The sequence below is a fragment of the Pocillopora verrucosa genome, chromosome 13, assembly GCF_036669915.1.
Source record: "Pocillopora verrucosa isolate sample1 chromosome 13, ASM3666991v2, whole genome shotgun sequence".
In the NCBI taxonomy this organism is placed as follows: Eukaryota; Metazoa; Cnidaria; class Anthozoa; order Scleractinia; family Pocilloporidae; genus Pocillopora; species Pocillopora verrucosa.
Window position 1 is genome coordinate 8,281,201 of NC_089324.1, and position 12,570 is coordinate 8,293,770.

The window sequence follows — 12,570 nt, forward strand, 5'->3', positions numbered from 1 at the left end:
CGGCGCTGAAAGGTTTGTCTGTCATATGCCCAAGACCATTATAGACATCATCATCTTTGTCTTTCTCCTGAGAAGGCAAGGCTGGGTGTGATTCTAGGGCATGGTGGTAAACATGTCCATAGTTGAACAAAAGCAGTATATCTGTGACGGGAACGGTTTCCATCCAGACTCTGGTATTACTGGTATATTAAGCTCGTTTTTCTTAATGTTACTTTAAACAGAAGCATTGTTTTCTTTTAAAATTTTCAATTGAAGCCATTTGCCATTGTCAATGCTGGGATCTAGGACAGTATGATTGCCTGAACTCAGAGAATCGGGTACACGTGTCACAAGATCGTTTCTCTTTCCACCTTGTTTAATACCTCTGCACTTTAACCATCGTTTTAGCTGCTCCACAGTATAATTCTCTGCGTCACTTTCGCACTTTGATTCAGGTACACCGTCATTTTCTGTCAAAATAGCTACATTTTGAAGGCTAGATGTCGAAGAAACTAAAGAAACATTTGTATATGCCGCCATTCCACAACTTAGTCAGCTGTTTGTTTGTCTGAGTCTTGCTAGGGGGTCTAATTTTCATGATGTCACTCACGCACAGTGCTATTGCTGTCGCACTATTTAAATGGGGGGGAATCACTTAAATCCAAACAGTCACTAATGTCAACTCTGTTTTACAATTTCCTCTTGACTCTTTGGCCAGCTAACAACACTGTGCTGGCAGATTTGTGTAGTGTAACTCATAACAGATTTAAGAGAGAGATTTGGAGCTAGAGTCAGCATTTCCATTTGAAACATTGTAAATACTTTGGCTTGACGCCATTGGAGATGATCTTTGCAATGACGTTGTGACTGAAAATGGACCAGTTCCAGTCCTGCTGTGAGTTTCCTTGTCTGGAAGGTCCTCTTGCCTCCTCTAAAAACACAGAGCTATCAAATAAATAATTCTTACAAATTAGTAAGTGAAAATTGTCTCTCAGGAACATATTGTTTGTGCATTCATAGGACATTTTTCCAGTTCTGTTTAACAAAATACGTTGAATTTGCAGCATGAGTGTATTCACTTGAAAATATCTTAAGCTTAAGTGTATCAGAAAAGAGACAAATGTTATTTCAGATGGCGCTAAAATGGCGGGAAAATAACATTGAAATGGTCAGGATTGACACAAATTACAAGAATTATGAGGAGGAGAAGTCTCACCTTTAAAACTTACTATTTCTCGAACGAAATTTCTTTGATGTCTTCCTGCTCAAAAAATAGTGTTGACCCTGTTACATCCTTTGCTGTTAACAAAAAAAAGGCATGAAATTACAAGATTGATAAATAAAAAATGATAAGCAGTAAGGCGACATACTATTCAATACAATCCTAACCATCTAAGCATTGTGTTAGCGTTTTTGGTTACCCAACTTCTTAAAGTTTTTTCGCCAAATCCGATGGTGAAAGTGCTATCAATTCCTCTCTCCACAAGCCCACCATGTTTCGATGAAAACCTGCATGATCTTGAAATTGCAAAATTGGAGCATGCTGCTTGAATGAGAATGCATCAGTGTCACACCATAACTTTGATTTTTAGACTTGCTTTGAAAGCAACCTCATGTTCAAAGTTCCTTTTACAGCTTTACGTTCATATCAACCTGATATTGTTTGATATACTCGCAAGTCATTTCAAATATATTGTATACATATAAATATATAGCTGTATTATAGTAGAGCTAGTTTACAGCACAGATGCAATCTGAGGCCCAAATTTGGTGGTAGTGATTGAAATCGTCCAAATTTTTTTTGCCTTAAGGCCTATTTACACGGTACAACTTTGTCGCATGCGACAAGCTTACGACAGGCCTACGACATGACTTAAGACAATTTACACGCGCACGACATTTTCACCTACGACATGCCAAAATCGCGTGCAATTCCACTCCGGTGGACTGGGGATAGCAACAAACAAAATGGCCGAGAGCCGAAAAGTTTCGGCCGCGGTCATTGTTTCAATAATTTGCAAGAGAAGGAAGAAGAAGAGAAAGGTGAAGGAAGTGTGGGAGAGGGAATGGCTAAGAAGAAGAACGGAGCGAGGGGTTTTTAGGCAGTTGTTAGAGGAGTTAAGGCTGGAGGACGAGTGTAATTACAGGCGATACTTACGGATGGACACGGAAACATTTCAGGTGAGGTTAAATGGTTTTCCTTACTTCGTAAACACGTACAGTGGGTGTTTTGGCGCTTTTTTGAACTGTGAAAGACACTTTCAGATTATGGTTTTCATGGATATTCGTAATTTTAGCGTTTAGTGTAATTTGTGTCGGGGTAAAATTTATTTGATCGTGATCGGTCGTGCGAAATATTTGGGCCCTGAAGTCAAGCAAGCAAGCAAGCCCTTCAAGTGCGAACTAGGGGTGGCGAATGGTAAATACGAGCCTTTGCGAGACGGCGAGACCAGCGTTTTTCTTTTCGAGACCGAGACTTTTTGAGGTCTTTGGATTGCAAGGCCGAGAATTAGACTCCAAAACGGCTTCGCAAAAAATTCGAGACTTTTAAGACTTTCAGAAACGCTCAAAAAACAAGACTGCGAAACCCTTGAAATTTCACAAAAATTTTGCGAGACCTTTACATTTTTAGAGGCCATTCGCCACCCCTCGGACTCGTTTTATAAGAGGTGCTAACAAAAAGTGATTTCTGTAGTAGTATTCCTCGGTCTGCATTTTACCCCTGCAGACTGCGTTTTTAATACACTGACCGAATTTTCAAGTTGGCGTTTGCAATAACAATATTGAAAAATGATTTTGACAAAATAGTTCAGCTGTTCAGTTACACAGTTAACATTGCATGGTTGCATTGCATTCTACAAACTTTACGAAGGGAGAAAGGAATTTGTGATCTAAGTTGAATATTATCTGGAGTTCATTTTCCCTTGATTGATTTAGTAAAAATCGTCAGGACCTTGTGTTGATGGCATTCCTATTGCTTGTCCACCGTGAGAATGGTAGTGTTACGTACCACATTGTTTTTGGCGGGACAAAAATTCCACCCTGACAAAATTTTTGAAAAAAATATCATAGTATTCAGTGAGAAACTGGACTGGGAGGAATACTCGCAGTATAGATGACGGGGGGTGGGGGGGGAGGTCGATGGAGCTTCATATTGCAAACCCAAAATAATACATGAACCCGAAATTTTACACTCAAAAAAATACAAGGCAAAATTTTTACAGTCAAACAGACTTTAAGACCAAAAAAATTGTGACAGGTCTCTTGATCCACAAAATACCACGGGTGTAAATTTTCAATCGCAAAAATATGTCAGACCCCCCCGCCATGTATACTGCAAGTACCCCCCCCGGTGACAACATGAGTGAGTCCATTGATAAGCTATTGAAATTGAATTGCAGTAACCATTTCTGTTGCTTGCCGGCTGGGCACAGCATGGTAATACTCATCCTCTATGAAAATCGATCATCAGTATGCTAACATCAGTATGAATTAATATTAATCTTTTAATTAATATTGATTATAATTTAATTGTATCGATTTTCATAAGATTCAGTCTGAAATGAAAGGCATTGATGCAAAGGTCTGGGCAATAAACCATATAAATTCTATATTTGGTATTGAGGTAGAATTTTACTATATAAAAATATTATGTCTTTTAGTTTGTCCAGGTTGAGTTAGCATTCAAAGGTTGCTGTTTTATTCTCCTGTCATATGTTACTTATAATTATGTCAGGGGGGAAAAACAGACTGTCACGTTTTAGCTTGGGGGTGTAAAATGTTGTCCAAGTGCTGATATTTTACTTAATTATGTTATGGCAAAATTGGTTGATCTTTTGCCAAATCTACCTTTAAATTTTTAGAACCTTCTTGAAAAAGTGACACCATTAATTGAAAAGAAAGAGACCAACATGAGACAGCCAGTACCACCTGGAGAACGTCTGGCAGTGACCTTGAGGTTTTTGGCTACAGGAGAGAAATTTTCCAGTCTTCAGTACCAGTTCAGAATCAGTGTGCCATCCCTGTCAGTCATTATTCCAGAAGTGTGTCAAGCCATCTTTCAGGTCCTTAAGGACGATTACTTCAAATGCCCAAGTACTCCAGAGGAGTGGTTAACAATAGCACAGCTGTTTCATGACCGTTGGCAGTTGCCGCATTGCATTGGTGCTGCCGATGGAAAACATGTACGTATCCTCCATCCACGCAACTCTGGTTCTGAATTCTACAATTACAAGGGTTTCTTCAGTGTTGTGTTGCTTGCAGTTGTAGATGCAGATTACAAATTTATATTTGCTGATGTGGGCTGTCAAGGCAGAATAAGTGATGGTTGTGTACTCAGAAACAGCCTGTTTTGGAAAGCTCTAGTCAATGACTCTCTTGGCTTACCCCAGCCGAGATTGCTTCCTGAGTCAGCAGACAAATCTTTTGATGGCAGCTACACCCAAAATCCGTTGCCTTTTTATCTAGCTGGAGATGATGCTTTTCCACTAGAGAATAACATCATGAAGCCTTATTCGCAGAGAAATCTTTCAGACGAGAAAAGGATCTTCAACTACAGGCTTTCCAGAGCACGACGGATCAGTGAGAATGTTTTTGGCATTTTGACAAGCAGGTTCGGGGTATTTTCAACTGTTATATGTACAAAGCCAGAGAGTGCTGTCAATATTGTCCTCTGTGCAATAGCTCTGCACAACTTTTTAAGATCAAGAGTTCCAGAAAGGTACATCCCCACTGGGGCCCTAGACATGGAGAACTCCAATGGTGTGGTAAATGAAGGTTCCTGGAGGCATGACGTTGCTACAATCCCATTTGCAAATGTCCCAAATTCTCGAAAGGGAAGGCAACCAAGGAAGGCAGAGGAAATGAGGGACCAGTTATGCAACTACCTCAATGGTCCAGGCCAAGTTCCATGGCAGTGGAATGTCTTAATTTAACTTTTAAAACAGTAAGCAAATTGCAAATTTTATGCAATTGTGACAGATGTACCAAAGTCTTCTTTTGAATCCGAGAGGTTTTTCTCCATATTTTGAAATAGAACAGTCAGTTGTATAAGGAAGATGTAATATTTTATTGCAATTGAAATTCCACACCACAGGGTATACCATTAGGTGTCTTTCTTAAGTTACAATTATGGTGCCAACTTTCAATTACATTGCGCTATTATTTCCTGAGATATTGTTGATTTTGTGTTTTGACTTCATACTAGAACGACTGATGACGTCATCAGTTATCTAATTTGCATAATGCAAAAACTTTAATATCTCTGGAATGGAAGAAGATATTGCAAAAAGGAAAACACCATTCTTCTTCTCTCTTAAAGGCCTTTCAAATGAGGCAAATAATTTTTTACTTCATATGCACTTTAAGTGTAAAAATGACTAAAAAATGTGTTACAACTTATGATATGTTCATGCATGAACAATATTTACAAATAGGCCTTATTCGTATTCCCGGACGGCCTTGGGCGAGTGCACGATGTCGAGGCTCATGCGGGGGAATCTGTGATTTCAATATGGCTTTCGTAGGAGGGGCAGAGAGTGAAGTTCAAAAATGGAAAGTTCCTGAGTTGAAATCGTATTTACAGAGCCGTGGAATAACTGTTTCGCAAAAGAGAAAGGAGGAACTAGTAGAATTGGTGGAGAAGGCTCGCGATCTTTCACTGGAACCGATAGACGATTGGGAGAAACCGGAGGATGTGATAGTCAACAAGTTGCAGACGAAAGAAGGTTCGCTCCCCTGTCCTAACACGTTACACTCTGACTGGACTTCCGACTTTTCTGATTTTCCGAACTTCACATACGGTGATATGTACGCTTACTTAATCAATAAGGAGGGTTATGACCACGAGTCTCTCAAGGCATATAAGTCGTTCGAAGGCTACCGCCTGTTCTGGGATGGCCATGTGTTAAAATTGATGAAGAACAAGAACTTGTTCAATGGATACCACTACGTTAAATTTGGAGTAAAGCCAACGGAACGAGAGAAAACGCAAGTCGGACAGAAACCAACTTACGATGGATGGATAATAATTCAGTCAGATGGATCAGTTTACACAGCGCATTGCCCTTGTATAGGAGGGTGTGTATTCTGCTGCCTCGGCTAATATTTGGCCATCTTAAAAAATGAATTTGATTTATGTATGTGTTAAATGATAAATCCAGATTGATCTGTTCAACTGACACAATGTTGAAGTGTTAATGAAAATAATAATTTGCAGCTTTGCGAAATTTTGTACTTCGTTTCCAAATTGTTGAAGACATCTTTATACTATGCCCAAGTGTATGTGATCTCTATGGCTTTCAGAATAATTTCCTTTTATCTAGTATTCAAAACTTTGACTCTGGTCATCACAATATATCTGTTGAAACTTTTCTTATCAATAAGGATTTAGAAATGCAAAGACTAGCAAAAACTAACGATAAAAACCGACGTTTCGGTGTCATCATGACGCCATTGTCAAGGAGAAATAAAAAATGAAGTTTGTGGCAAAGTGTAACATTAAATTAGCATAAATATGTTACGAGCTAATTAAACAAATACTTTTGCGCGAATTGAATCGCTTTGCACGTTCAGAGTGGGTTTTAAGTCTCTGATGAAAAGCATTTCGTTCACCAAACAATCGAACTTGTTACTACACTTTTTCAGAATGCTAAAACGTTTCAGTAGGTCTTTCGGGACTTCGCTGTGCTGTTCGTGGTAGTGTTTATATATTGAAGATGCCTTTCGTTTATGTCCATCCACGCGTGTGTGTAAGTGTCCGCGTGTATAGCCCACATAACCCGCATCACACAGGTCACATTGAAATTGATAAACGACGCGTTGTTGGTTGACAATCTGTGGCTTGATTTCTCGTACTTTAAGATCTTGGCTTACTTTGCGGCTAACAAATACTGGCTGGACAGTTGTCTGCACCTTCATGCTAAGATTCTTGAGATTCTTGAGAATTTTAGAAAGCTTGTTGCTGAAACTGTTCCTTCAGCTGTATTACTGCATCTGTTACCTGACCCAGACACATGTAATGGTCAACATCCTCAACTTGATTCAGAAAATGTAAATGACATAAGAGAGGAAAATTCAATTGTTACTACATTTACATTAGATTCTTTATCACCAATGAAACCTTTGCCACCCAGTCTGGATGAGATTAAAGAAAGGGGCAAGGCAATAAAAAGAAAACTTCAGTTTACAGATGATGAAATTGATGCAGTGGAAAAAAAGACAAAACTGCAGAGTGATGCCATTGACTGGTTTCAGTACAGAACAGGAAGAATCACCGCTTCTCATTGTAAACGTATTGCAAGCTTGAAATTAACCACATCTCCAACTAAAGCTTTAAAGGAAGTTTTGAGTTACAACCAAGTGCCTTTAACAGCTGCCATGAAGGAGGGCTTGGCAAAGGAGGATGAAATTGAACAGGCACTAATAAAATACATGAAACAGAATGGACATTCTGATATAAAAGTCGAAAAGTGTGGATTTGTCATTAGCAAGACCCATGGACATATTGGTGCCTCTCCAGATAGAATAATATATGATCAGTCTGAGTCTAGCCCAGGTGTGGTTGAGATGAAATTTCTTCAGGTGAAGTCAGGGGAAACCCTTGAAGATATTTTACTGAAACAGCATATTTGTATAAAAAGAAGCAATGGTATAGCCCTTAATAGAAATCATAAATACTTTTATCAACTACATCAACAAATGTTTGCAACAACGTATCCCTGGGGCATATTTGTTGCTTGTGGCAGGGATGGTGGTATTTATGTTGAGAAAGTGTTGTTTGATCAAGAGTTTTGGTCTCCAGTGCTAGTTAAGCTGGATTCATTTTTGACTCGGTCATTTTACCAGAACTAGCTTTTCCAAAGGTTAAATATGGTCAGAACCGTACAGTGTTATATAGTACAGATAAATAAATATACATATAATGTAGAAACTCAACTTCCAAATATGAACCTTTCGTGACATTGAGCCTATGTAAATGCATAACTATTCCATTTATACCTAGTATAGTAGCTACTGTAAGGGGTTACATGCTCATTGTTTTTTTTTAGTTCAATCAAAAATCATATGATTTATACAGACATAAGAAAATTATTTAGACATTTACTTTGAAACAAGAGGCTTCATTAAGTTACACAGTGCTGCACATACAAACACAGTCTGATCAGCAACTGCAGCAAGGGTGATAGGTATCACACCACGTAAAATTCGGAAACACTTGAGCCGCTGGATTGCTCTTTCCACATGTATGCGAACTGCAGCTATTCTCCTGGTTTTTGTACATGCCTTTGTTGAAAGGGACTTCCCCTTTGCAAAGGGGGGAATGTTTAATGTGGCCTTTTTCTTTGTGACCATATCTCTAATATTGAATCCTCTATCAGCCATCACATCATCTAGAGGTTCCAGCTTGTCTATCAGTCCAGATTTCTGAGTTATATTTCGGTCAGAGACCCCACCAGACCAAAGTTTAGAGACAAATGTGAAGGCTCCAGTGGGTGAAATACCAACCAAGAGTTTGAAAGTGTTATGTGACTTGTAATCACTCCAAGTAATTTTCTGAGCTGAAGGTTGAGTGGACTTCTCTATAAAAAACTCTGTACAGTCAATAATTACACGGGTCCGAGGATACCTACTAAAGCTCTTAGGCATGTGCTTTTGAATTTGAACCTTTGCAGGCCATATTATAAGAACTTCCTTAAATACATGATACAAAAGATTAATCCAAGTTGTAAAAATCTTGGAAACTGAACTTTGTGAAATTGCAAAAATGTCTGCCAGGTGACTCTGTAACAGTCCAAGCCTGAGTCTTATAAGAACCATTAAAAATTCAGAAAATAATGGCATCTGCCTCTTTGGTCCCGGCTTGTTAACATGTTCATCTTCCTGTAATAAAAGTAAAAACGTGCAGTTGAGTTGCTGAAGCAAAATGTTTAGGCAATTATCACATAGTTGGAAATCATAATAACATAATATATCATGTTATAGACCCTATGCATATATTATCATTTTGTTCATATTTAAAAAAGCCTCGCTAACGTCGTTTTTGAGACAAAATTTGTAAAGAATATGTTATCCCGATCGAGGTTAGTGAGGCTATTTTGAATACGAACAAAAAAATTCAAAGGTACCCATTTTTGCATAGGGTCTATATTGCTATTTATACCAAACATGAAACATTTTATGCCATAATGTTCATCAAAACAAATGAAAGGAAATATTAACAAGACTGCTGTGTAAACATTTTATGCCATAATGTTCATCAAAACAAATGAAAGGAAATATTAACAAGACTGCTGTGTAATAATATTAAGATACCTGATACGTTTCCCTCTGTCCCTTTTTCTTGTTGTCCCAATATTTCATTGCATTTGCAAATGGTTTCAGAAAGGGAAACAACATCATAAGACAGGCATAGGAGGGCAATCCAGTGTAGAAACACACGGACTTGTTGCTTTTTAGGACGTCGTCTATAAACATTTCTCTCTTCAGTTCTGGTTTATTTTCCAGTTTAGCTTTGGCTGCTTCCATGCAGTCGATATCTTCACAGGTAAGGTCGGTTTGGATACACTTGTCTGCAAGGGATCTTGGATCAGGTGTCTGTTCAGTTTTAATCTCACACTCTTCAGAAAAAATAAAATCCATGTCGCTCGAGCACGCAGTTTCCTGCAGTTGTGATGACAGGCCCAATGGTTCCGGGTTTTCCTTGTTTTTGTCAGTTTTACCTGCTTGTCTCCTTGGTGCAGTCTTGGTTTTGTTTTGTATGCAGCTCAAAGCTCCTCGTCTCCTTTCCTCTGGATCTGTTCGCTTCCGTCGGGTTTTGGGCTGCAAATGAGTCGGGAAACTGAAAATTGTTGGGACAGGATTAAGCTTTGAGGGTCCTAAACCACCTTCGAAGTGTGCTGAACAAATTCTTGTATGTCTTGTGACATTTAAACTGCTTAAACGACAAGCAGCTATCCACCTTTTTCTTCTCTCGTTTTCATTCATTCCGGGTGCGTAAGTCTTCTTTCGGTCGCCGATAGGAAAAGTGTGAAACGTTATTCCTTTGAGTTCTGGATATTTCAGATGGTTTTTTTGTTTTTCAGTGCTGTTGGAGCAGCCATATGCACAGCAGTTATGTTTAACCATGATTTTGCCGTCAAATACTGCGAACCAAAGTGACTTTCTCCGTATTTTTCCAGCTGTGTCAAAGGGTATTTTTAATTTTCCCCCGCATGAGCCTCGCTTTCGCGCGAAACAAAACACTCGTCCCAGACCAGTCCGGGAATACGAATAAGGCCTATTTAACAAATAATTCAATACCTTTATATCTTTTCTCTCTGATCAAAATGCATTAACAAATATATATTTTCCTCTCGAGTATACTGAAAGTAATATAACAACAGTCTTAAGTTTATACAAGTACTGTTTTCATAAAGACTGTTCATAAAATGGGCATGAATGCGAAAGTTTTAAATTTCAACAAAAATATATCATGGAAATTGTAAATTTTGTCCCAATAAATTATTTATTTTTAAACGCCGATTTCAGGGCAAAAATTGACTCACAACGAAGATAATATATTACTTGTCATTAAAGTCATCAAAAGCCTAGGTGACAAGGTTGGACAAGGGCTGTGCTACAGGTAACATTACTTTTACAATACTTTGTTGAATTTCAATTTTCAACATCTCTTTAACATACCCTTCTGGTATTTTTTTCAGTTGTCTTGAGACATACTGCCCAAACACAATATCAGCATCAGTGAGATCCTCTTTCGGGCGCTTCATTTCCTGTAAACAAGTGGAAAGAAGCTCATCCTCAAATGCTAATGCCCTCTTTTTTTTGTTTTTTACTGACGGAGGGTTGTTAGTGGGGAAAACACTCCCTTGTTCAGAACCATCATCAGAAACATGGTGAGTTGCTTGCTGAGATGGCTGATCCTGGCCCACTGCTTCATTTTCTTTCTCCTCTGAAATGCAAGTGTCCATATTGCTTGAGGTTTTCCTGGGGGTTATGTTATCTCTCAAAAAGTGGAGGGAGGTGAAAAAGTGCCATTTTGATACATACACGTCCTTGGTCCCTTTTCCACTTGTTCTGCTGCTTCTTTCTTTCCCGATTTCTTTCCCATAATATGTACGCAGGGCAGACATTTTCTTTAGAAGCTCCTCACTTGTGAGACCTAAAAAAATTCAGGCCATGTTAATATATCAGTTTCCATAGAGTAAGAAACAGACAGCTGAAGCAGTTGCAGCAAGAGCAAAACCCAGAGCAAGTACCATTCAATGTTCCAGTCGTTGTAAAAAAAACATAAGGAGCTGTGGCCAACTCGACCAACTCCTTCTCTCTCCTCTTAATCTATGCTTTGCACAACCCCATACATTTATTATGCACGCAGCCATTCTCATACTATTGAGCGTTTTCACTCACCTGACAAGCCACCATATTGGTTTACTCAAACAAAAGACCATTTTTGCATAAAAATAAAATTCAACTCCCAAAGGACTGGTTTGGTACACCAATATGGCCGACGTTTCTTTGTTTTGGAACACCAATATGGCCACCGTGACGTCAAGTGAAAACGCTCTATTTCACATAAACAGTTAATATGAATAGAGTCGAAACTTGTATGTAGTAATTAATCTATGGGGCTGTGCGGAAATCTTACCGACGAATTTTGTCGCGACAATTTTGTTGGACAACTATTTTGTCTCCTGACACAGTCATGATGCTTTACTGACGGCACTAACGCGTCCTTGCTTTGCAGCCGGCAGCCGGTCATGCTTTTTGGCTGACAAATTTAGGAAAAACTTACTGGTGTTATTCCTTTGCTTATTGTTCGCGATGATAATTGCAATTAGACATATTTTGTTTCTTGAGAACGCGAATGAGTCCGCTTTAACTCAGGTCAAGCCGCCTTCGAGCGTCATCAGTGTCATCGACAAATAAACTTTTGGTAGCTCGCTTCGGCCAAAATTTCCCAAGTCGCAACAAACCATCCACACTTGTAAAACGTCGGTGATGACAGAAATTTGTCTAAATAAAGTTGCCAGTGCGAATAGGCCCTAAATTATGACGGCTTGAAGTATATTTGCTTTCGGTTTTCATGGGCTTACCTTGTTTATTGAGGCGCAACAAAATGCGATTGACTGCACTTTGTCTAGCGTCATTTTTAAAGTAGTCTCTGTGGCGGCTGTTGAAAAGAACCTCTTCCTCGCTCCACAGTGATATCATATTCTCTGTTTCCTCATCTGAGAATATATTTTTCGCTTTGGAAGCAGTCTTCGACTTTCCGGAGGCGACTTCCTCCGCCATTTTGACGCAAGAAAATTTCACCTTCCTCCCCTACTCAGTAGAAATTTGTCACAAAATACGTCATTTTCTATCAATTTCGGCTACGATTGTCGCAGCATTTTAAAACATGTTTTAAAATCCTACGACATTTTTCGTGACTTGCACGACAGTCGTAAGCGAGTGGTAGGTTTGATTTACACGATACAATTCGTGTCGTAGGCCTGTCGTAAGCTTGTCGCATGCGACAAAGTCGTACCGTGTAAATAGGCCCTTAGAGCTAACATGATGATACTATAGTATTTCATGGTGATTCAGGAAGTT

General features: G+C 39.0%; 2 protein-coding genes across 2 annotated transcripts; one reads left to right on the forward strand and one right to left on the reverse strand.

Annotated features, from left to right (window-relative positions):
- Positions 1–1,947: 1,947 nt before the first annotated feature.
- On the forward strand, positions 1,948–4,913 carry LOC131782911 (uncharacterized). The gene is made up of 3 exons (XM_059099647.2): positions 1,948–2,160; positions 3,530–3,604; positions 3,843–4,913. The coding sequence occupies exons 1-3, from the start codon at positions 1,948–1,950 to the stop codon at positions 4,911–4,913; spliced, it is 1,359 nt and encodes a 452-aa protein (XP_058955630.2).
- A 2,912-nt stretch (positions 4,914–7,825) lies between these two features.
- Positions 7,826–10,254, reverse strand: LOC131796216 (uncharacterized). The gene is made up of 2 exons (XM_066160247.1): positions 9,292–10,254; positions 7,826–8,859 (listed from the first exon to the last, which is right to left on the reverse strand). Exons 1-2 carry the CDS (start codon positions 10,102–10,104, stop codon positions 8,080–8,082), a joined length of 1,593 nt encoding a protein of 530 aa, XP_066016344.1. The 5' UTR covers positions 10,105–10,254; the 3' UTR covers positions 7,826–8,079.
- Between the last annotated feature and the right edge of the window lie 2,316 nt (positions 10,255–12,570).